The sequence below is a fragment of the Anneissia japonica genome, unplaced genomic scaffold, assembly GCF_011630105.1.
Source record: "Anneissia japonica isolate Jap-2015-1 unplaced genomic scaffold, ASM1163010v1 scaffold4536_len1192065_cov207, whole genome shotgun sequence".
Taxonomy (NCBI): Eukaryota; Metazoa; Echinodermata; class Crinoidea; order Comatulida; family Comatulidae; genus Anneissia; species Anneissia japonica.
This window is the reverse complement of record NW_022703183.1, coordinates 336007-362788: the sequence shown is the minus strand read 5'-3', so window position 1 is coordinate 362788 and position 26782 is coordinate 336007. Positions and strand designations below refer to the sequence as shown.

Genomic DNA, 26782 nt, shown 5'->3' with positions numbered 1-26782 from the left:
TGCCTAGTAAGCTTACTAGATCTTGCAAGGCTTTATAATATTAGGCAAGCTAGCCTAGGCCTGTCTACCTTACCTCGCCTAGGGCCTAGGCCTAGGCTAGGCCTATCGGCTCGCTCGGCGGGGTCCGGGGACATGCCCGGACCGGGCGTTTGGTAGGTTAGCCTAGCCCTAGTACTCCTTGGATACTAACTAGCCTAGGTGCTCCTGTAAGCATCGTACAAACCTTAATTAATTAGCACAATAATGATTTAATACAATTCGAAATTAAAAATAATATCTAGGCTACTTTACGCCGCGGTAATGCTTTAGTACGAAATTTATTATTGCCTAATCAGTCATGGCCGGTTAGCTCAGTCGGCAGAGCGTCGTGCTAATAACGCGAATGTCATGGGTTCGAGCCCCATATCGGCCAGGTAAATTTTTTTTTCTATCAGCAAAAATATTTCTCGGCCTGTCTTTAAAGTTTTCCAGCTCGTTTTTCGTTTTAATTAATTTTTTTACAAATTATGCCACCAGATTTTTAATTTTTTAATGTGTGTGTACAGTTATGCACAATGTATATTATTGTGTGTTTTTACTTTTTTATATGTATATTAACAACAAAATTTTTGTAGCAATTGTAATGACTGAATTGAATTAATGTAGATCTATCTGTTTGGATTAATTTTGTAAATTCGAAAGACATTTCTTGTTGGATCTTCTGGTGGTGGATCGGCCACATATTACACACCAAATTAACTCTCCGATGATGCGCTATTGAAACTTGCATTCCAACCCTCCAGCTGAACGATCACAGTAACGTATAGAATTGAACCAGGGATCAAAGATCTTGCGGTTCAGCACAGATACAGCAGCTAACCACCAGCCATCTGATGTTTGGGCCACTTTGTATCACCAACTTTGAAAGAACTTTTTTTATTTTTGTTGCAAATTCAAAACAAAGAATTTTTTAAAACATCAGCTTTTGTTGCTTCAAGTTTATTTCACGGTTCACGGTTGACAAACAAGCAAAATATGAAACAAATTCCAACAGCAAAAAACTTATCTTAGTAACTATCAAAGTTACAAGAAGCTAGCATAATTTGTTTCTTTTTCTTTTGACATCAAAAAACAAAAAAAAAAATACTTGGACCCACAATTGAAATCATTAAAGGGTTTTTTCAATGCTAGAAAACAATTGAATAACTTTAAAAAAAAATCCCAAAGACAACAAACATGGCCCGCAATTGTTATGACTGAATCTACAAATAAACCACCAAATTTTATGTTTTAGATATAATCCTTTCTCACGACGTCAATTTCACAATAATTCATTTCACAAAAGGAAATTAGTCTATGATATTCTTTTAAAGAATTAGAATTATCAGGATATACACATAAGAATGAAGTTTACAATAAATTAAATCCTGACGGTAATATTAAACACAACTAAATCACATTTACAATACAACATTATGAGAAAAGATATATAAATGAGGATCTTCAAACTTCATTTCCTTATGAAGGGTAAACCAAGAGGGGGGTGGGGGAGAACAATTACAACAAATAATAATTAATAAAAATAAAAACAAACTGGTGCAGCATTCACGGATACATGCAATGTATATATGTATATTCTGAATGGCTATACATTCATTGACCATTATTAGACACTGCTAAAGTTTACAGTCATACATATATATATATATACATATATATATATATATATATATATATATTATACAAACATGTAACTCATTCACACTGCATGAATGCTAAATTTAATTTATGATTTGTAAATTACTACGTTGAATACCATAATAAATCTACTTCAAACAGAATCAGATTTTTCTTGTTTACTTTTTGGCAACATAAATTTATGCACATTAAACTGTTAAGCAAAATGACAAGAACAAATTCTATTTACCCTTTTACAAAATATATACATAACGGTTTTTCTTGCAAATTTGAATTGTTACAAGGTAATACATATTTAAAGTACAGAAGCTTGTCAACTGAAAACAGCATCTGAGCTCTTAATTTATTAACTTGAGCTCGTGAAATACATACAACAGTTAACATCTCTTAAGGTGTTTAGCTACCACAATTTTTTTACACAAATTATCAATTCCAAAAATAATTTTTGAAAAAAATTCACACAATTAACCTTTTTTTTTGTCCTTTCATTTTACAGATTTTTTGAATTTGACAAGTCATACCATGTAAACATTTAACTACAGAACAAAAATAACCGGGTGACTTCCCCTCATTTTAACTTTTAGAATACAAATAACAAGTTCTTTTCAATTGTTTTTTCTTCCTTATATACACTCTCTTACAAAGAACAAAAATAAATACATTTAGAAGACAATTGTAGAGACATCTACTGATCTACACATTAATAGCTATTCAATAATTTGCCATCTTGCATCATTAAATACATTATCTAATACTAGACACAGGGCTGCTGAAAGGGGGCTGGCTACTCAGGATATACCTCCGAGATGGCTCTAAAGCATGTTGTCTGGGGTTACCATCAAACAATGTTCTCTTTTGTTAGGTCTCTAGCTTAAACCATCCACAGGGACCTATATTTTGAGCTGGGGGTTAACCTAAAAAATGAGCCAAATATTTTAAACACTTGGGATAATAGCCAATGCAGTTAAACATTTGAAGCACTGGGGTTATATACCATTAGGTGAAATCATTTGATGTAATATAATAACCACAAATAAGTGAAAAGCATTTTAAGAAATGACATTGGTTTCTATAGCAACCAACAGGACTATGAATTAGGGAAATGGGCTTAATCTACAACAGCCTTCGCTTACATTTTGCTGGATATGATACTGAAGACACTGGGTTATCATCTCAATGTATATTATGTTTAAGACAGAACTGACATGGAGTCCCTACTATCATTTTGCCAACTTAGGAAAAACCACAAATAAACGCACTCCTTTCAGCAGCTCTGTTTATACAGCTTGCTCAGTGAGTCGGTGCTGGGGCACAGGAATATTGTATACACATGAAATTAGCAATTCAAAGCATGAAAGTAAACAAATATTAATACAATCTCAGTAAATGCTCATAATTGCTTATAATGATCTGTTTTTACAATGATATGCTTTTTGTCAATAACACATAAGTAAGTATATGTAAACATTCTTAATAATGAATTGTTAACAAAGGATGCTTGTACTGGGTGGCTGGAAGCTTCTATTTTACATTTCTGGTCACATTTTTACAGTTGATGAAAATCTGAGGAATAATTTGACCGCGACATTTGTCGTCCTATCCCACAGCTTGTTGCTGTCTTTCTAATTCCTCAACCGAGATTACCCGTTGACCCAGCACATTGTGCTGTGGCATTTGCGGCATTGGGTGTTGTAAGAGATCATTACCGAACCATTTTGCAAGATTCACTGGCGAAGCTCTTGTTGGGGTCTCACTAGCAAATTTGACCGGTTGATTCGCCAAGTTGAACTCTGAAAGAATAGATGTATTCGCTAAATATAATTATACGTAATAAATGTAAGTATGTGTAACATTCTTAATAACAATGCATTGTTAATGAAGAATATCTGTATGTATTATTGCATGTACTAATTTAGTATGTGAAGTTGTACACGCTTAATGCATATACCCTGAAACTGTTTTCATTTGAATATAACTTATAAGATCTCTTTTAAGATAAATGGTATGAACATAATAAATAGGCCTACAAATACTCATGGTACACCCAGGACCATAATGTACACAAGACTAAACATCTTCAACTTCTTGAAATCTGCATGCGACAATAACTAGCATTTAAGCCACCCAACACCTGGCGTGATGATACCTGGAAAAGTGAACACCTGCAGATTTAATTTCCATTACTACTTAAAGAAAAATAATTTATTAGTGATATATACCTCTTCTTGCTCCAAGGGGTGTTGTTTGGTTGTGTACTAGGCCAGCTTGTACTACTGCTGCTCCTGGGAAGGCAGCTCTTGTGTTCATCATCATTGGAGACAGACCACCAACGCCACCCGGATGCAGACCTCTCTGTAATTGATATTACACAACATAATCATTATCAATATTAGTTATTTGCCACATTACACCACTTGAAGAATGGGCTAGAAAAACAGAGTAAAGTAAAAAAATAAATAAAAATTATTTGAAATTATGCCAGAATGTCATTATTATTATCTAATACTATTCATGAGGGTAGCCTTAACCTTTAATAATATTCCTCTTAAAGGTCAGAGATGTATTCAGATGGGGAATGATCTCCATTATGGATAACGTTGTCAATAACATTACCATAAATGTTTTTTATCACATGTAATAGTGATATAATGTGGTTGGATTTACATAGCGCTTTATACAAAGTCTCAAAGCGCTCTAGGTGTGGACTAGCTCGCACAGTAGGTCTCTTCATGTCTGAGCTACCCGGTAAACCGGTACCAGTTATCTCTCATCTGTCCACAACAGGAGCTGTATGAACCAATACACCGACGTAACCCCCTACCTGTCTCGGATGATGTACTGGGTTCTTTACAGCACACACTAGCCATATGTACACTGGGCCTATGATTTATAGTCCTTATCCAAGGAGACTTGTTGGACCACCAGAACCATAAACGGGCGTGCCGTTTGAACCAGCGCCGATATTAACCGCTCAGCAATATATGAAAATTTAATTATTGCTATGTTAGCTGAAATATCAAAATCAATGACTAATAATTCTTATGATATCGACCACAAACCTGCATTTGTTGAAAGGTGTTGGGCACCTGCATACCATGTGGCTGAGGTACTGGATGGATACCGTGCATCAACGGAGCACGCTGCATCATCTGTATCGGGAATCCATGATGCATAGGGCGTGCCATGGAATGTCCAGAAGACATGCCCTGCCCCTGTGAACTTGGTTGTTGCGACTGTCCTGCTACAGCTGCTAATGCTGCTTTCTGCTGCTGCTGTCGCTGGATCTCCAAGATCTTCTTGTAATTGATACCATCATAGTTACCAGAAGGATTCTGTGACTGGTGACTTCCTGGTGAGCGCTGCATGGGAGTAGGTCTTTGATTGGTGGACATATCAAGGTTGTTGACAGGTGAAGGGGACTGGTAGTTCTGTTGGTGATGATGTTGAGGTTCATTGTGTAATTTACGAGTTGGTGAACTGAAGGACACGTCAAACGCTCTTTGCATGTCATTAGGATGGGGCTGAGACATAGCTACTTCCTGTCTATTGTGTTCTTGTTCATCACACGCACTCTCCAGCTTTTTTCCTAGATCTATTTTACAACCAAAGACACAAAAACACCATCAATTGAACAAATGATTAATCAATGGATAAACATCAAATAATAATTCACTTATGTAATTTATAATAATATAATTCTGATATAATTGTTTGATCATCTTATATCGTGCTATTACTACCCACTATAAAATACAGTGCTACACAATGTGCGACTCTTGTTATGGCATTAGCAGAATGAAGCCTAATAATGTCTAGATATATTAATTACCTTTTTGAAAAATATATTAAAATAATGATTTCATTTTTTAGTTTATAATTTGACATTTAAGTGCAAGTGATTGAATCTAATTTTAAATTTGTAAAGATATTTAAATAATGAATTAATATTAATAATCCTTTAATAATTATCCTAATAAATTTAAATTAATGAATTTAATAATTATAAATATTAACATATTAATAATCTGTGTAATGCTCTTAGCCTAACTAGTTGATTTATATGTCACAATCTCATTCATGTTTTTATTATAATAGCAAGAATTTAATTGCTGGACTTATACATTTTACATTGTGGACTTGTGATTATGTAATGATTCTATTGCTAATTTGTTTACTGTTGGCTTTTCTGTTGTTAATGAATTTGTATCTGTCTTTTTATGTTTTTTTTATTGTATTTAATATTAAGCTCACAGATTTGCCCTCTGGGATTGATTGAGAGTTTTTTTATACAGAAATAAATTGCATCACATAGAATTGAGATGTCTAAATATTATAAATACCAAAAAAATAAATACAATCAAATTAATGATTAAAAAAAAGGTCAAAGAATAAGAATTGGTAAGCTAAACAACTGCTTATAATAATAAATAATTGCTTATTTGAATATATAGTGTGTAATCCTGAGTTCAATGAGAGTTTTTCTATTTTACCGAGGACCTTTTGCCTTACAGAGGACCAAAAACACTAGTGCTGGATTGTGCTGGATGTGTGTGTACAACAGGTTTCCAGGGTTTCTGTAAAGGCCCTCGGCTAGCAGGAAAATTTGAAAATGTGTCACAATGCATTAAACGCTTTTATTTGAGTGGCGTTGCACAAATAAATAGCATCATCTGTGCATAAAACGCTGAGCACATGTGTGTGTTGGTGTCCATGGCATAAACCTGAGCGTATTTTATGGTTCTCGGTATACTTTGCTGGTCCTCGGTTGGTCCTCTGATGACTGTTTTTAGTGTGGGTCCTCTGGACATAACGTTTACAGGTAGGTGTGTGTTCCTTGGCCTGTTCTGATTGGTCAGCTAATAAGTTTCACTGACATTTTGATGGTCCACCTTTCCATTGGCTGGATAATTTAATAATGAGTCATGCTGATTATGAGGTGGAATACTGTAATTTTTTTTGGTCAAAACTAACCTAGTTTTACACTCCTGTTGCTCTCATTTTCCTCCCTGTCATGATGCTGGTCTTCATTCTTTGCCTCTGCCTTGGTCTCATACATTTTGCGAATGACCGAAGTCGGTGTGAACGCAGGTGTCACTGGTGGCCTTACTGGCTGCCTGTCTGGCGTACCGGCAGGGGCCTTACGGGCTGCCTCTCGCGCGAGGAACTTCTCTTTCTGCACTTCTAGCTGCCTCTTGATGACAGCATTGTGCAAGATGTTCTGCGTGTGAGCTGCGAGCTCCTGCGGAGATGGGATGCGGTTCATGTTCGGAGAAGGTTGCATCACTCCTGGTGTCAACATGTTCATTTGTGATCCTTGTAACTGGACTTGCTTTATTGGGGTGGTGGAAAGTGGTGCAGCTTGCATTGCATTTCCTGTAATAAGAAAAAAGACTGTACTTACAAAAATTATAATAATAATAATAATAATTAAATATTTATATAGCGCCCAATTCCAAATTAAATGATCAAAGGCACTGAGCGTTATTACCTCTGGTCACTGGATAACATACAATGACAAACCAGTACGAAGTGCAACCTTCTCTACTCCTTGGGGAGTATACCTGGTCGTGCGCTACTTGCTTAGTGCAGGAATCTAGTACATTCAATGCTATAACATCCTACTAGGTTCCCATTTATACTCCTGGGTAGAGAGAGACAAAAGCGAGAGTTTTGAACCCCTGACCTCAATCCAACAGCTTCTACTATTACGTCTTTACACCATGTATTTACCAAAGAGTTTCCATTCAGAAAAGCTCATATACAACCCTTGATGCTCTATAAAAAGGGTTGAGGACATTGTGCTGTGACTGGATGGCATACATCTTAACTACTATGTCACAGGTCCATTGTCATTTATTGATGCACATCTGCAGTTTTTAGATGTCTAGTAAACACATCTTATTATCACTAATTATACACCTAAATAGACCCCTGTCATATGAGTGATGGATTAAACATCACATGATATTGGGTATTTAAACCATACTAATCTATTTTTGGATGTGCATCATAAAATTTAGTTTAGTAGCCATGACATCTTACCAATGTTTGCTGGTGAAGGTCCCCGAGCAACAGCTGCAGCTTGTTGATACAGCACTTGTTGGAGGACTTGTTCTTGAGGACTGAGGGCTCTGCCTGCAGGTGCAGATGACCCACCAAACACCTCTTTCTGTTGCTTCTGCTGCTGTTGAAGGATGGCTAGCGCAGCAACGTCTGCACTGAGGGTTGGCTGTTTCATAATTGCTGCAAGCTGTTGGTCTGTGGCTAGGCTCTGTCCCATCACATGCATGTGTTGCTCCTGGCTTTGCTGGTTGTTCATTTGCTTCAACATTGCTGCTACTGAGAGAGCATCTGCATTTGCAGGGGAAGGAGTCCTTATGACAAAAATAAAGAAATCATAAGATTTACATGGCAACAAATCTTAATCCCCTAGGTTTATTCTCTTCAAACACAAGCCTTTTTAAAAACAGATGTGTGACCAAGCCTTAAAAAAGATATTTGCACCTTTGTGCACAAAGAAGCTATGGAATGTAAATGATTATTTTCCTGAAGTCTGACATGTTTTCTTATTGTACTGGACTGACATTTACAATCAAGGTACAGCAGAACAAGTTTTCTCATTGTGTGTTAACACTAACATTGTATTGTACATTGTAACTAGAACCCATCACCCCGACAGATAGCTTCTAGACTTACCTTGTGGCTGGTCTTGGTGGTTGAAGAGTGTTGTAGTTGTGTCCAATGCGACTACCAGTAAATGACTGATGTTGGTTCATAATCGACTGCTGCTGATTAGCCTGTGAGTTCTGCAGAAGCTGCTGGAGAGATGTATTCATCTGATGCATCTGGTTCTGCTGGATATGGTGATGATGAAGGTTGCCCATGCCTTGATCCTTCCATGGTAGCGGAGATTGCCGTTTTACTCCCATGCCAAGAACAAGGTCAATTGGTGATGGGGATCTCTTTTCTTCATTTATCTAGAAAAGAAATGTTTATTTAGAAGTTTTAATACACCTGAATACCAGTAATGTTGATGTACAATTATTATTATAATAATGCAAACACTACAGTACTAGGGATCCAAAATGCAGATTAAATGAAGTGCAACTGTAGCCTGGTGGTTACGCTCCTCACATTCCAGACCCTAGATAAATGGTTTGTTCCTAGAAATTCACATGATTTTTCTAGTAACCATTAACAAACCCATTTCCAAGCTGCATTTATTCAACATAAATATTACAGAGCACTACATACTTTCTTGAAATGGGAGAATTAGTTGGTATACCTACCAAATGAGACCTTTGGACTGCACCTCTCTTAATCTGCATGTTAGCTAGGAATGAGTTGAAAGCTGTCTGCTCAGGAATCATCTGGTGTGGTGGCTGCTCCCCAAAGTGAAGCTGGTGTTGGCTTCGGTTGTGATGAGAGTGCGAGTTGTACAGCTCACCCTCTATTTCAGCTAGGCTCCTCACCTGCGATTCCAATTCACTGACACTGGTTATTTTGCCTGGTAGTGGTGGAGTTGCTGCAAAAAAAATGAGAACAAATTCACTTAATACAAAATTGAGAGATAAAAATTAAATAAAATTGTATAAAATAAATAAAATGCCAAAGTGAAAGTTATTATTACTATGCAAGATCACATAGAGTACTGAATAAGGAAGATATAAAAAGCCCAGAGACTTTTTAAGGATGTATTTACTGGAAATAAGACTTTAATTCCAAGAAAACCTGGCATTTGATGAGTTGTAGAAGTATAATTATTGTTTGCATAATTTAAAATACTAAATATTATAGCACAGCACATTTTAACAGCAAGCATGCATTGTACATCTTAGTCAATAAATAATACAGAGATAAGTATGTTATCATTGTGATTGCTTGCAGGAAATGAACTACATCTGCTCTTGAGAAAGTTACCATAACATAACTTACGCGATCTGTTTTGCCTGCCTCCTTGGTGCTGCTCCATAAAGCGTTGAACACTGTTGTTGCTTCTTTGGGGACCCATGTTACTGCGCTGCAACATTGCTAGGATGTCACTGGTGGATTGTGGGCCAGTTTCCCTATCAGGTTTAATAGGCATGAACAAAGATGCTGACAAGTTGGGACTATGCCTACCTTGCAGTTCTAAACAAAAACAATAAATAATGCTAAAAATTAATTGTTCAAGGGATTTTTATTAAATTTTACCAACATTTAAACAACATTTTTTTTTTAAAGAAACGAAAGATAAACTATCTACAATTAGACTACATCATACTACTTTAGGCTTAGAAAAGTCAAACCAATACATGATGTAAAATAATCAAAACTAGGCGAAATTCAGGCAGGCAGTGCATGCTGCTAGGCCTACCTTGTCTGGGCTAAGGGCAAGGCTGGGCAGCCTATACTACTCTGAGACTGTCTATGGTTAACTGCGGTCTAAATGCACTGTAAATCAAATCAGCTAGTCCGATTATAAATGTATATAATAAATCACTGTTCGGATATTCAATAAGCATCTGTATTAATTATTTGTTTTTCACTGTCAAAAAAAACAAAAACGATTAGCAAGCTGCTCTATTTTTAGAAGATGACATCAGCAACATGTTTCATGACATGTTTGGAAGTCAGGAAGGTCGAAAAAATAGGAAGTTCCTTTTTTTAATTTATACAAAAATACCTTGACTTAGATAAATAATAAGCCCAGTGCTTTTAATACAAATTATATCAATGTTTGTTGACAAATTTGCTATAAATTACGGACAGAGGCATAGCTTCAGTTAGCAGATGGCTGCTGCTAGGCCCAGCTAAACATTGGCTAAACCACAACACTGTATGTTGAACAGTCAGCCTATAGTGACATGGAAGATTAGGTCGGTCTATCCATGGAACGATTTCCTTAGCCTATTATGAATCATTATTAGTTTGTCTTGCATTAACATTTAATTGATTCTTCAACAATTTTTATAAATGTTTATTGAACACTTAAATGCAAAATTAAGCCTAGATATTGGTAGGCAGGCCTAGTTATAGGCTACAACTTGGCGTTTTTAAACTTGAGGGCGCTATTCTTACGAACTTCTGATTTACGAATTTTCTCAATTACGAACTGCTTTCAGCCCAAGGTGTACGTAAATGGGAAGGTCGACTGTAATACACAACCAGTATATATTATGCATGAAAATAGCAACAAAAAGCATGTGCGCTTTCAATCAAGAGTTGAGTCTAATTACTGGTTTGTGTCCTTGTGAAAGATACTTGCCATAAAACGCAAGTGTATATTCTGTATTAGGTCCAAAAAATATCCTGGCTTATCTTATATAGCTACTTGATGAGATGAGCAGATCCAAAGTTGACAGTACACATGGTAAACAAATGTTAAAGACATGGATGACAGGTTTTCTGCAGAATTTGGAATACAGTTTTCTGTGGGTAACATTATGAACGAGTTGAAATGTAGATAACTACTTCAAGGGTAGTGGTTACACTATATTTGAGGTGTACCTTAAATTCACTAGTTGGCTACCCACCGAGTATTTCCCTTACAAACTCTACATCCAAAATTTAAATGAGTACCTTCTAGTTTAGTGAAGCAATATGTACACAGATAACTGTAGATAAACAGGAATACTTCCCACAATAATAATGCACATCTAGTGTATTACGTACCGCTAAGGAATCCCATTTGTTTCTCTTGTACAGGAGACACAGATTTTGTGCTGTTGCTGGAAAACCACTGACTGAACCTGCTGCCAGATCCAACTGTATCTTGACTAGGAACCTACGAAATATCAAAATAAAATGCATTAAATTCATCTCTATTAAAACAAAATGAAAAAATGAAATAAAAACAAGCAGAGAATTTGTCAGAACTGAATCTCTTACACTGTTAGGTAAAAAATTAGATAAACAATTATGGGTTTTTATCTGACCAATATGAAAACAGACATCCTAGGTTTGTTAAACTGATTTTAGTCATGCACATTTAAATCCGCTTTGTACATTCAAATCAGCTATTTAGTATAGCACTTTTAAAATGCAAGGCAAAGTGTCAAAGCAGCTACGATTGGAACTTACCGAAATATTCTCAATACTATCTGCTAAGGTGAAGAACTGGTTGATGTCAAACTCTTTAGTCCCACCAGAAGTCTCTGGTTTCTTTTCTTCCTTTGGTTCCTCAGGTGCTGGAGAAATTCTAGCTTCTTGCTTACCAGTTCCATTTTGCTCTACTTTCTTGTTTTTTACCTTCTCTGGTTTTTTCTTCTTTTCCTCAGCAGAATTCCTACTACTGTTAGCATCTTGGAAACCACGAAGTTCGATGGTGTCGGTCTGTGAGGTTGGTCCCCCAGTGAACCATTCTGGTTCGGCATCTTCGCGACCTATAATTCAAAGTCATATGATTAAAATAATCTTCATACTCTGTTTATACTATCATATTTTTAGTGATTTTCCTACATTTATAGGCATGATGAGGTTACATCAGACAATTATATAGTCATATATCATGTATCTATCAGATAAAATTTGAGAGATTGGACAGGATAGAGCTTAATTGATTAATTTATTCGTATTATTTTATTTATTTATTCTGAATACTAAAATAATATCAAATACAAAAACAAAAGAAAGTACCGAAAAGGTAGACATATTTCCATTGTGGTTCAAAATATTAATTTAAAATAAATAATTTATTTATCTCTTCAATTCGTTTTTTTAGCATTTTCTTTTTTACCTCTTGATAATTGTTATTTGAAAACAGTACTGATTGTATATCAATTACCAATGAATAGAAACTTGTATCTTAATAATCAAAATAACCTTAAAAAAAATCAAAATGAATAATGAAAATGGAAAAAACTAAATAAAAACTATTCTTACTATTTTTATATGTCCTCTTATCACGATCATAACGACCACGTGACTCGTATCGATAATCTCTGCTATCCCGACCACGTCCACGATCTTTATCCTGGTAATCTGAAGGACTAGCACGTGGAATTATTCTTCCACTACCAATGCGACGAACAGGAGGCCGATCATGTCCATCTCGGCTATCATATGTGTTATTTGATTGGTTTGATCCACTGTTGTCGCTGCTTGTCGTATTAACCTGACAGCCGTGAACAAAGCTGCGGCGCTGTGGGCTTAGAACAATACCATCACGCTGTTCTTCTTTCAATCTTTCCTTTGGGTCTACACATAAAGTAATTAATGCTACCTTAAAAAGTGAGATTTTTATGCAGAAGAATATAATAAAGTATTCTAACAATAATAATTCATCCGATATTCATAATTAGAAGAGGCAAGGGTTTAGGTTTTCCAAATAATGAGAGTGAATAACTGTCAACAGAAATGTCCAACCAAAAATTAAATTTTATACAAAAACTAAACATTGATATTATTGCTTGTGAGCTGACATAAACATGTGCGCTATCAATCGTGCCCTTAGATGCAGACGCATGTGCCCAAAGCAATGTTGTAAATAATGCGAGACTGCACACTTAAGGACTGTAGTGTTGGTTAGAATTCCGTTGGGTTAAACTATTTGAATACAATTACACATCAATTCAGAATGACATACCAAGAGTTTTCTTTTTGATCTCTTTTCCCTCAAAGCCAATTGGCGAACTCCCCCTGGATGACTTGTTGCTGAATGAAGCATGCCACCGTTCTGGATCCCAGACACCATTCTTGCTAAAAAATATGAAAAAATAACTAATCAATAAACAATTTAGAAGATGATATGACATTATATAGTACTCGGCTCTACTTGACATGACAGTATGACCTTTACTCTGCTGAAAAATTTAAACGTCTACCCTGTGGGAGAACAGCAGCTGATAAACAACAGTTTTCCTATTAACAGACAAAAATAGCCACAAATATATGAATGAAACATCACATTCATAAATAAAACATGTTACTGGATGTAGAACTACAACTAAGATGTAATGCGAATAGCAGCTGATAAACAACATTTTTTCCAATTAACAGATAAAAATAGCCACAAATACATGAATAATGGAACATTACATTTACTGTATAAATAAAACACACTACTAGACTACACTACAACTAAGATGTAAATGTAATATGAGAACGAAAATTATAAAAAAAGACTATATGAAAAAAAATAATCTGATTAATAATTAATGAATTTGTACCATCAAAATAAATACTACTTCATATACAAGCACTTTCAAAGTAACATTATAATGAGAAAACAGCTTGATGCATAAATATTACTCTCTCTATCCTTTGACAGGATTTTCCAGTAACAAGTCTGTAAATAAATTTTTTTTTTAAATTTATGATGGTTCTTAAATATACACCAATAAAATCAGAAACTTCACAAATTTAATTGAAACCAATTTAAATAGTTCGTTGAAAAAGATCTAATAAGTTATTACCTTCAAAATAGAAACAAAAAAAGAATTCCACAGATGTTAATACTATTATAAAAACTCCTTAAATTGTTTATTAGCCATTATTATTTTAGTCTAAATGCAAAAAATATAACCACAAAAGTAATATTTATCCGTCAGTTAATTGAAAGCATTTCTTTTTTCTAATTGAGAGGTTTAATTGATAGTTACTTAAATATAATGTACAAATTAATTAAAATATGGAATTTACTTTTTTTTTCAATTTGTTAAACTCATGACTGACTCAGCTGTACATCTTTAATTGATTATTTGATAGGTTTCTGTTCAGATTTAACTGAAAAAATATTAATAAGAGCCAGGACAGAAAATAGATAACACTTATTGTTGATCTCTACAATGTTCAACCAATTGTTGCACAACTACAGTACTTTTGTAGATATAATTAGTTTGTACATTTACTCAATAATTTACTTAACATTCATTTTTTACTACAATTCAATTTTGATGTTGAATAAAGATACTGATTCATGGAGAATTAGACTAGCTAATATGAAATACAAAATGCTCTAAGCAATCTCTCATTCTGTTAATACAACAGAAATTTCATGGATAACAATTTGGTATGAGAAGCAATCAGATAAGCAATTTGAAAATACTGCATGTGAATTTTCTGATTTGATGATTACTACTGCAGTATACAATATTTTATTAATATTTTTATATGTTCTGTTGTCTGTATGTCTGAGAATAATGTATGTCCCTATTTATGACAATAATATAGATGACATTAATCTCTAAAAATACAAAAAAAAAATATACAAAATAACATGAATAGCATTAAATCAAAGGTATTTTCTGTATCTGCTGCTAGCAGCGAGATTTGCCAGACTGGGTGACTAAGCTGTCTGATACACTTTTTACACTGCAAGCAAAACATCGGACCCAACTGGGATTTTCCAATACTGTACCCGGAGTAGAAACTCTGGCAAAAAACATGACTCAGGTTGCTAAACATTCTGGGTTTGATGTGCAAAACGCATTCAGACTTGGACAACCTTGGTACAAACCGGAGTGCCAGTATAAACAACACCAAATTTGATTCCAGATTACAGGTCTTACCTGGAACCTACAACAGCTGTGGTCAGGTACAGTAGGCCTAACCTTTGCTTGTAATCACTTAGGAATTAATGCGTGTTTAATCTGATCTTGGCAGTGTAAAAAGAGCATGGTAGGGGTGAGAAGGTTAGCTGGGGATGAGCTCCTTGCATTTGGACAGGTTGCAGATAGTAATATTTTAAAATAGCCTTTCCCTTTTGATAATTTAAGAGTTCTTTTCAATTGAGCAATTCAGTTATTTAATTGAAATGTAGGCAAAGTTTGTGAGAGAACCAATAGCTTTTATGCTTATAAAAAAAATCAAACTGCCATTTTCTAGTAAATATAAAAACATATCAGATCATAGCTTCTAATGATAGATACCAAAAAATTGACTACTTACTCGCAGAATTCATCAGCCAAACATGCATGTTTCTTTCTTGAGACTGGGCTTTCTGAGAGGTTCATCAATTCAGCCTGAAAAAAAATAATAAATTGAACTGTGTGATAAATCTACATTGGTTTCATAACATTAGACAAATATTATTATCATGTGAATTCTTCATCATAATCACAACCATCACTATGTATATCTATAGTTTATGTTAACAAGGAAGAAATATAATATCATTATCACCATCACCATCAATTATCATCTTTACATTTATACTATACTATATATTTAATACTGTATGACTTAGTCATAATGGCAGAATATTCAAAATCGCATTAAAGGAACATATTTCAGGATGGACACATGCATCTCCTACAGTAGATATGGATGAAGGACTGATTTGGGGGAGGGGGTGTTCACACAACTTTAAGATTACTGTATTGTTTGTGAATGACTTTTGGAACCATTAACATAATTAAATCAATGATATTAAGTTTTCCATGCACCTGTAAACTGATAATATACAGTAGCTGTAAACTGACAATACTCCCACATCTATATAAGATAATACATTGCTGTAAAACATTAACTACTATATTTCTCTACACCTACTTACTAATGCAGAGCACTGCAAATTTCCACATTACATTCACAAACTGATCTCCAGTGGGATACAAATCAAACATAAATTTGATGTTGAAATATATTTAGAAACATATGAATATAGACAGAGACAATGTATTAACACTGAAAAACCTATATTATTAATCTCAAGGTACTATAAGTATTAAGCGCTATACAAAATGTGAATTATGTTGCTAAGCATGCCTCTTGCCTTATGGCCCGGGTATTCAAGCTTTTGAAACTGGTGGCCAGTTCCAATCTGCTGAGACCAGCAGCAGGCCGACAAATTGTGTACAGTGCCTCAAATTTTTCAATGTCAGCCCAACCCATTCTCTTTTATAGCACTGGATTCGAAATAGAAGGGGGAAAGGGAAGGACTTTCAAAGACAAAGGTAAAATACCACTACCCAACCATGGTGGGGCTGAGGTAAGAAAATTTAGGATCATGGCACCTCTAGATGAAATGGCACTTAAATTGGAATACTGTATATTTTTCTATTCTTTTATTTCATAACTTTGAAAGGAAAAAAAACAATAAAACTTGCACTCTAGGTTCTCTACTCTACCAATAGAAATTTCCTTAGCACAAAAAAATCCACTCATGCACTAAGAAGTTAAAAACAATGCCAGCGCTAGAAATTCCCCTATAAGGAGTCCGATTCCAAAAAGCACTAGCATCTACAGTACCTCAAATCCCACACCCTCCCATCGTGGTTAGGGATGAGGAAGTTGACACCCCTGGAAATGGCACTTTCCGACTGTAAAAATAAGTTTTCCAAGCATGTTTCAGAACAAAATAAGATGCCAGAGCTTGCCGGGGCTGCAAATTGTTATGCATCGCATCATATCAGCGACCCCATAATTCCCTATTTGCCTCCCTCTCCCCATGTCAATACTCTACACCACTCCTGCAGATACAGCGAGCTACGCTCAGGAAATGCCAGACTCCTGTTAACAGTTCTATAGTAGGTTGTGTTCTTATTAACAGAAAAATTTTTTTCTAAAAATCAGCCGGGAAAAAAATTTTTTTTTAGCAATGTCGGGTTGGGCCAGATCACAATCTTTGGCGGGACTGAGTTGGCCCATGGGTTGAACCATGAAAAAACATGTTTCTCACAAAATTAATCATGATGCTATACTCATACTGCAGTAACAATATAAAATAAATGACAGCAGCACTTTTGAGACTAACAATATATAATTTATTCTCTAGCTTCCATCCACACAGTGGACTTTGTCAGGAGACTGCAGGAAGTGACAGCATGTATAACACAATAACATTTCAACACTCAAAATAACTTGTAATATAAGAGGCACTCTCTTGAATGAATACCCAAATCATTTTCTTAGTGTCCTCTTGTCATACTATTTTTGGATCATTTACGATATTGTAATTGGTCATTGTGATGTTACTTTTGTAATGACATAAAAATGAAGTCTTCACTCATTACTAGTACAATAATAAATAATAACATTAATTATTATTATTACAGTACTAATGTCTTATTAATCATAAAAACAAACTACCCTCAGTACCTTCGTGTAGGTTCCAATTGGTTTTCCATCTTTGGAGCTCAGTTTCTTGATGACTTTGGGTTTGTCATCTTTATTCATGTCTGTTTCCATTCCACCTCCATTTTCTTTGGACTTCTCAGTCATCACTATAAACAAAAACATGGAAAGCTTAAAAGATATATTTAATAATCAGTGAGAAACTAGCAGGAAGGGCTAAGGCCCTTGTCTCGCTAAACATTTTAAAAAACAACATTTCTTTGGCAATAATTAGTTCTGAAATGTCTACTGTAGCTTAAAATGGTTCAAAATTGCAGACTGCACAGTAAGAGGCAGTGGGCCCCTCCAGGGCTACATCCCTGGTCCCTGCAGGTCTTCGTCAGAACATAGTCGGATATTGTCAGAGGCACAAGTCAGAAAGTTTAGTGCCCTACCCCTACATGTTTACTGTACAGTAGGCTATAAAATTTTATCTTTGAGAGAGGGCATACATCTGTCTCTGCAAGAAAATTATCAGTTTCATTTTACAATTTAAAAACAAAAATGATCCAAGGTAGATACTGCAAAACCTTGAACAGAAGCCTTGTGGAAGCCTTCTCGAGAAGAAACCCATCTCGAAAAGAAGCCCCACTCTTTAATTTATCAGTTTGTTATAGTATCTCGAAAATAAGCCGATCTCGAAAAGAGGCCCATCCCGAAAAGAAGCCCAACCAAAAATTCTAAGGGTCCTAAAATAAAGAAGCCCAGGGCTCATATTTGAGGTTGTTTACAGTAGTGTTATTGTCCATCTCAAAAAACAAACAAGGAAATTATTTTCCTTACAACCTTATATTTAAAGAATGCCATAAAATATAACATTCAAAGCATATGCTGAAGCACCTTTCAATTAAAAATGTGCATGGGAAAAGCACATTTTTGATAGAATATAAGCCATCCATAAACAGAGAAATACAGACTCTATTAAGTCAGGGGGTAGCCTACACCTGGGCCCCCATATAGGCCTATGCCTAGGACTAAAACTGACCCCACGTCACGGACTCCATCCAGTGACGTGAAAAAACATTCGTTACAAAAAAGCAATATTTTAACGAGAATTTAAAATATCAAATACAAAACTGGGCCCTAGTGACTAGGCTTTAATTAACTCTTTTAGAGCACTTTCTTACGTACCGCTTCCCTTTGTCCAACGGTCTTCGCTTGCCTTTAACGAAAGTCGACGGGAAAGCTAGGCAGCCTGTCACGGCTTCTAACCTAGCCACATCAACCCCGCGAGGCAGGCGATCTCTTGTGTTCGACCAACGGCAACCGCTGGTTCACCACCACCAGCAAAACAAAGTGCAAGTCGAAAGACCAACCGTAGTTGGTCTATTTAATATACTTTAAAAATATGTCACCAGTATATTATTTACACTGAAATTTGGAAACAATTTAAGCTATTATACAAAATCATTATTTACTTTCTGGATCCTATTTAACAAGTTTATTAAACATCAACTACAGACAACAATTCAAGTGACATATCGACGACGCGTGACAAAAACATCGGTGGCGAAATTTTCCAATAAACCAACACAAAACGAATAAAAGATCCCGGATGATAACAATACATTTTTTAATGAAAATGGCTCTTGAAACAGAGAAGAGTGTTTATTTTATTATTAAATTTCAAGTTATGTAGGCCTATAAAAAGTGAAAAAAAAATGAAAAGATATCATAATTGATTTGTTAAAACGTAAGAAAGTTTCATTCTTTAAAAGTATTCATAATGAAAACGTTTCCATTGCATGCCTCAATACGACCCGCGAGGAGAAATAAAACAAACAAAAAATGAATACAGATATTAACAAAATCTAAATATAACTCGTAAATGATGAGCTAGTAAACTCCTAATGTGACAAAATGTGATACTGGCTGTAAATACAAAATAAATTCCGGACTGGTGATGTAAAGTAAACTTGTCGACAACTAATGGAAAACCTTAAAATCTAACTATGCCTAGGCGCAATCCGCCATTGGCTTGGTCCTGGATCAAAGTTGTAATATTGGTAAGGCCTAGTATTATTATTATCATTATCATATCGTTAGACCTACCTTTCTTTTGTTTTATTTCTGCAGTGCTACCTTGTCCCATTTTAGCTTAATGCGAAACCCCTTGCTCTTCTTTAACAAGACGACGGCATAATGAGTAGCACACCACTGCGTGCTTTTCGAATGGTGATTTGAATATTCAATAAATGCCACCTGTACATATGCACGGCATCCTACGGACGTACAACCAAATCAAAAAGAAAAAAATAACACAACAGTTTTTTAGCACACGCATAACGATTCATTTCGTGTAAATGTAATATGTAGGCATAATATCGTTATTAATGTTAATTATTTTTTTATTTTGACAATGCAATGTTCATACTTTTACATCTTGATAATCATAATATTATGACTAACATGTTGTATAGTCTACTGTTCACACACAAACGGATGTTAACTTTTGTGATTGCTAAACCGCCAACTTGTTCTGATACTTAATAACGATACCACAATATGATAATGATAATGATGATGATTATAATAACAATCCTTATACTCTGATAATGAATGATAATAATAAGAATAGGAATTGATGATATGATGATGATGATGGTAGGCCTATATGCTGATAAGGATTATCGATGATGATGAATTGATGATAAAGATGAAGACAAGTATGCCAATTAATGATCAAGATGATGATGAGGATGATGATCATCATCATCGGCGACGACGACGATGATGATTATATAATAATGAGGATGGTAATGATAACGATGACGGAGAGTGATGAAAATGATGATAATGATGATGGCGATGATGTTATAATGCCTGAGATGATGGTGATGAAAATAAATAATATTCTTTTTATTTTAAAATGATAAAAATAGATATAAGCTTGATTAATGTTAGTCAATTCACTAATTATTTGCATCTCAATATTCAGTAGGCCAAAACATAAAAATGTTACAGTTTAGTTTTACTGTACCCAGGTATCCTCATTCTGTAATTGTGAAGCGCGCCACCATGCGGCTCAATCACATAAAGATCGCTAGTTGGGGTTGTGTTGTTTTTTTTTCGACATAAAAATACGTGTATTAACAAGTAAAGATGACGAAATACCACTAATAAGTTTATAGTAATTAACATAGTTTGTCTATAGAAAGGTTTTATCGTTTTCAATCGCCGATACGTGGTAAGGAACGATTGGAAAAAATGAGTGAATCTTCAGGCCCCGAATCAAGAACGGGTACGACTGCCGATGACACTTCTGGGGCAGCGGAGGGACCCACTCCGTCTACATCGACAGATGCTAGGGGTGGTGGTGGGCCTGGCGGAGCAATACCGCCAGAGGATGGTGCTTATGAGTGCAATATATGCCTTGATACCGCAAAGGATGCAGTAGTTAGTTTATGTGGCCATTTATTCTGGTAAGCCTCGCTAATTTACTGTATATGAATGCAGCAGTATGTCATTGCCTAAGCATAGCCAGAGTGATAATCATATAAGATAAATGATAGTATTTAATTTAATTGTTTTGTAGTATTATTAATAAATATGAATTACTTTTTATGTCAAGTAGTTCTGTTAAAGACAGTCCAAGACCTAGAGGATCTTTTGTACCTTCCAATATTTCCCATAGGTAAAATAAAATATCATTAATGCCCGAAACAAGAGAAATTTATTACTACTGTATTAAGCCTAGTGCTTTATCTATTATATATAAGTACAATTTTTAAAAGTTACACTGTTTTTACAATGTTTATGGCCATCCATTAAATTCTCACCATTTGAATTATCTGATGATCTGATTTGAAGTAGACTTGTTTAAAGAACACTTATTACTTTATTATGTACAGTACTATATATATTTTTTTATTACAGTTGGCCATGTTTACACCAGTGGTTAGAAACTAGACCAAACAGGCAAGTGTGCCCTGTGTGTAAAGCTGGTATAAGTAAAGATAAAGTAATACCAATATATGGGAGAGGGAACACAGGTAAACAAGACCCAAGGTGAGTTAGGATTCAGTTAAATTCAATGTAACATTTATTTACTTCCTGTTCACATAAATATAACGGAAAATGATTATTTTCATAATAAATATTAGTAAGATATGTTGTAAAAAATAAAAAAGTAAGAAGGCAAACAGCAGATAAGGATTAGTAAACCAACTAAAAGTATAAGAAAAATCGAGTTTGAAGCCTCTTTTTATAGAGATGCAAAACAATCATGGATATGAATTATAAAGAATGTTTCAAAAAGGAAATCATGCAAGAATTTAGACTTGCTTTCGTTAATCATTCATTTCAATTTTGCCCTTCAAACATTGAAAATACAAGATATAAATACAAATATAAAAGTACACGCTCAAATCCCAATAATGATGCATCATTTCAGTTTCAGTCATATTAAACAAACACCATTGTTAATGAGGATATGGTACAGTATATGTAAAATGTTGGCTATTAAATTATTATTTATACAGGTATTATTGTGTATTTATGATATACAGTGTATATGCATAAATCAATATTCTTTATTTTTGTTTGAAGAGAAAAGCTTCCACCTCGGCCAGCAGGGCAAAGACCAGAACCAGAAACACAAGGTGTAAGTACTGTAATAATAATATGATAACCTAGCACTTTCACCATCTATCTAGATGTAGACAATTAGTAAATAAAAGCAAATCACTTATATAAGGATTAACAGTGCTTAAGTTATAACTTTTAACTTCTGTTTAGTTTCAAATGGATTTCTGTTATTTTTAATGGACAATAAAAGCTATCTTGATTCAACTCATTCTCAATTCATATCTCTTCTTTCTCAAAAATTGCCTTTTTCCATTGTTATAGTTTTTAAGCGCTGTAAGACAGGGAAGAGCACTATATAAATGCTGAAATCTTATTATAATATAATGTTGTTTCATAGGAAATTCTTGTTTTGTGTCTAGAAAACTTTCAGATATATTCAAGTTCATCTCATACAAAAAGTAGTAAATACCTGACCTGTGCACTGTTTTTGAAGTAAATTAAATATGTAACTCTTATTTGTAGCTCTGTTTCTTTTACAGCCTTTTAATGGGTTTGGGTTTGGAGATGGGAATTTTCAGATGTCGTTTGGTATTGGTGCTTTTCCATTTGGTCTATTTGCAACAGCATTCAACTTCGGTGATGGAAGGTTTGGTGGAAGACACGGTAACTACACTTCTTTTCTTTCAATTATGTTAATTAAATTCTATCATGTTTTGTTATTAATTTAATCAGGAGTTATAGTATATAGTATACTTTTAAAATTCATGATAACAAATCTGTAATTCCTAATATATGTAATCGTCAGTAACACATCATGTACAGTATATTTTTAACAAAATAATTCAATATTCATTTTAAAATGATTCTGTGTTTAATCCTTAAAATCTGTTAAAAATTAAATTCAAAAAATGCATTGCTTAAATTAAATAAGTTAGAAATATTCGATTAGAAGATTCTGCTTACTTGCAGCCTTTTAAAGGGCTTATGCAAAGAATACAGAAATTGTTTTTTTGGGAGTGACAAGAAAATAATATTACCATAATTTTCAATTGAAAAATTACTGAAATAAACAAAGCAAATGAATGGATCTTTTTTGAGTGGCAATCAAACTTAACAACTGACCAATCAGAACAGGCCAGGAATATGCGTGTGTCTCACAAACACAAGTTGGTTTTTTTTTCCAACACAGAATGAGGAGTGTATATGTTTTTTTTATTACTATGAGATTAATACATGCATTTAGATAATATTAAACACTATTTTTGTTTATAGGGCAAGGAGTACAGCCACAGAATCCAGAAGAACAGTTCCTTAGTAAAGTTTTCCTGTGGGTTGCTTTGTTATTTATGATTTGGTTGTTTATAGCATAGCTTAGATGTGTAGATTTTGAGATAACCACCCTACAGAGCATTTGTTACTAATTAGTACACATACTGTATACCGAAGTATTAGAATAAATGCCCCTTTCATAAATGCCCCCTCTAGAGCCTCATTTGGAATAAACGCCCCAGGCGTTTATATTTTTCTTCGAATAAATGCCCCCCTGAATGACTAAACAAATCTAATGGAAGCAACATCATTCTCAACACATTCTATTAATGTTCTACCCTAGGAGAAATACAGTTTTCTAACCTGGTTTGGATCAATAAGTCTTTATTTATGATCATGCAATAACACTTCGAAAGATTTCGAAGGTGAACTTCTTACATTTTGAAAGCAAATTATGTGTTCAACATTTACAGAAAAATTAGGGGGCATTTATTTGAGTATATACATGTCAATGTTACACCAAAAAAAATAAACGCTCCCTCAAAAACACTTCTCAACAATAAACTTACACCCCGGGGCGTTTATTCAAATAGATACGGTAAATGTTTTGTTTCCTTCTTCAATCATGATATGCAGTTATTAAGCTGGGCCCACAGTGCATCCGTCAACTTGGGGGTGGTGAGTGAGGAGGAGAGACAGGCTACTCGGGGGAACAAGCATTTTTAGAGGGAGTGGTAGATATGCCGCTGTCGTAGAAAAATTGGGTACTTGGTAGGAGGTGAATGATTTGGAATGAAATTAGGCAATGCATGACAAGGAAGACTCCCCAGGTAGTGCAGGATACTGTATTCTACTTTTTACCTAGTATCCCATGACAAAAAGTACTTTGTCTACTGCCAGGTAAGGCAAGACATTTTCATACCTTGTTTAGTGAACTTGCCATCTGCCAATGATGATTTCGAATTAAAATAAAATTTTATTTTTTGCCTATTAGCGCAAACCACCGCCACAAAGAAATTGAAATTTCAGAAAAAAATAAAAGCTTGTCTTTATCTTTATTACGATAAGATACTGTATGTATATTTCTTTTTAATTATATAAATTTAAAGCATTTAACCATCCCATTACTACATTGTTTACATTCACCAATAAATTTTATTTTCTCTTCCGTCTCCATTATACTGTATTTATTTTTCTGCTCTCATGTGACGATCTTTAAAAAAATAAGTTTGCGAAACACGGCATAAAAACAAGTCTTGTCTAAATTATCATAAAGTAAATACAAAAATATTTACAGTAATTTCATAGGAAGTGAATCAATGTTTAATAGTAATATATTGAAGTGGGTTTTTGAGATTTTTTATTCATTAAGTGAATGTATATAATTATATAAATAATAAAACAGTGGAATTGGTGAATACTGCAAATATGTGAGGTAGTGTTGTAATACAGTACCAGTGATATAGGAATAAGCTCAATTTGTCAAGAAATAGTTTATTCAAAATGTTTCAACTAAAGGGTTAAGTTTAGTTTTGCATAAGTAAATGACGGAAACAATTTAATGAAGTATGGGAACAAATTAACGTCTACTTTTACTGATTTAAAAATGTATTATAGAAATTAAGGGTGTTATCATATAAGATAAAGAGCTCTTTTTATGTTACAATTTATTCCATTGTTTGGCATGTGAACTATTAAATTGATATGTAATTTAGTCTATTCTTTATTGGAAGGAAATAATTATGTTACATGAGAAACATCAGCATACATTCATTAAGTTGTCAACTGACAGGACTTCAACTTCAATGACATTAATTCTTCGTTGGAAATCAGAAATTCAGGCCTGGGCTCCCGGAGATCTGCAGCACCTACTGTGCCATGTGACACAATGCCTATGAGGGTTGTTTGAGGAGCCAAGCAATCAAATTAAAACCCAACAGTGGCCAGGTTTGAGCTAGGGTCTTCAGCACAAGAAACAGAAACAATACCTCTCAGCACTCAACCAGTCTTTTATGAATATGGGATTAAAATATTTATAGAGATGAAAGGACAAATCAATTATTTCCATTGCAATAAATACAAACACAAATGGTATATTTATTTTCTAATTGCTTGCTGTTTTATTATTTGAAAGGTGAATACAAAACCAGCACAAAACAAGGAAGCACTTTTACTCATGAACGTCACATAATCTATTCATTTTACTGTACCTACCCCCTCTTTCAAACTCTTTACACACCAAATTATGTCTATCTTTAACGTATGCGGATATCACTTACTCAATACACACAGAGAGTTCTAAACGTTACAGAAGTCCTTGATTTTTCAATTAGGAGTTCAAAAATACATTCATGTCATTTGCAGGTGTTTCTACTATTGCACCTTACAATTAAACTATTCAAATTAGCATAATTAACAACATTGTTGGGAAAAATATAAATTTGCATAATTAATATTGCTGTTGAAATTTAAAAAAAAAACTTACATTTGTAGATTATATAAAATCAAATAATAAACATAACATAATTCACTTATTAATAAAACTTTGAAAAATGTCATACATTAAACAACAAAATGATACTCCTGTATTCTGAATTAACAATTTTGGTAATTAAATTTCATATAGATTTGCAAATACTATAGCTGTAAAGAGAATGAGTGTTGCATCTCATTTCACCTAGCCTCAAAATAAAGTACTGTAATTAGACAGTCATATTTAACATAACTCTTGCTGGTTGAAAGTAAATTGAACAGTATTTTTCTTCGCTGTTTCACTGAGTATAACACGATCCATAGATCATTAGATCAAGGATTAGAAATAAATATTTTTTTATTTAAATAAATCAATAAACATCAAATCTTTGTAAAGGGCTATTAACCAGAGGCCCCTCTTTAAGGCTACATTTATCCCTTATGTGGGTGTAGGCTGATACTTTTATTAGAATTTGCTAATAAATAACTAAATACTGTACATCATATTATAAGGCTTTCGGAGTTGTGTTGTGTGAAATATAATCTGAAGAGTTGAACCCAGGACATTTATATTGAAAGGTGAACATCTTAACTACCAGACTTTAGTTCCAAATTGGCTTCTAGATGTGTACTCAGTACTTCATTTTTAGTGGTGGATTCAAGGGGTTCAAGGGGGGGGGGGGGTGGCTTAGTTAAGCCCCCCTAAATTTTTCAAAATTGTAAAAAATTAAAAAAAAGAAAATTATTTCCAAATTTTTAAGTCTGAGAATGCCATTTCCGGCCATCTAGAGATGCCATAATT

At 34.3% G+C, this 26782-nt stretch overlaps 2 protein-coding genes and 1 non-coding gene across 4 annotated transcripts; 2 read left to right on the top strand and 1 right to left on the bottom strand.

Moving 5' to 3' along the window:
- Positions 1–339: 339 nt before the first annotated feature.
- Positions 340–412, top strand: Trnai-aau. Its single transcript has one exon. It is a non-coding gene; the product is annotated as a tRNA-Ile (tRNA).
- A 550-nt stretch (positions 413–962) lies between these two features.
- On the bottom strand, positions 963–19893 carry LOC117104320 (eukaryotic translation initiation factor 4E transporter-like). 2 transcript variants are annotated; one of them, XM_033245112.1, is made up of 15 exons: positions 19765–19893; positions 17698–17822; positions 15547–15620; positions 13244–13356; positions 12541–12855; positions 11740–12041; positions 11332–11443; positions 9613–9807; positions 8967–9202; positions 8374–8654; positions 7720–8051; positions 6649–7050; positions 4737–5269; positions 3897–4029; positions 963–3467 (listed from the first exon to the last, which is right to left on the bottom strand). In XM_033245112.1, exons 1-15 carry the CDS (start codon positions 19802–19804, stop codon positions 3274–3276), a joined length of 3387 nt encoding a protein of 1128 aa, XP_033101003.1. In that variant the 5' UTR covers positions 19805–19893; the 3' UTR covers positions 963–3273. The 2 variants fall into 2 exon arrangements, with proteins under 2 accessions (XP_033101003.1, XP_033101004.1); XM_033245113.1 differs by lacking the exon at positions 19765–19893 and adding an exon at positions 18844–19227.
- An 851-nt stretch (positions 19894–20744) lies between these two features.
- Positions 20745–25602, top strand: LOC117104351 (E3 ubiquitin-protein ligase RNF185-like). Its single transcript, XM_033245174.1, has 5 exons — positions 20745–21134; positions 21589–21720; positions 22261–22315; positions 22779–22902; positions 23512–25602. The coding sequence occupies exons 1-5, from the start codon at positions 20920–20922 to the stop codon at positions 23607–23609; spliced, it is 624 nt and encodes a 207-aa protein (XP_033101065.1). The 5' UTR covers positions 20745–20919; the 3' UTR covers positions 23610–25602.
- The last annotated feature ends 1180 nt before the right edge of the window (positions 25603–26782 follow it).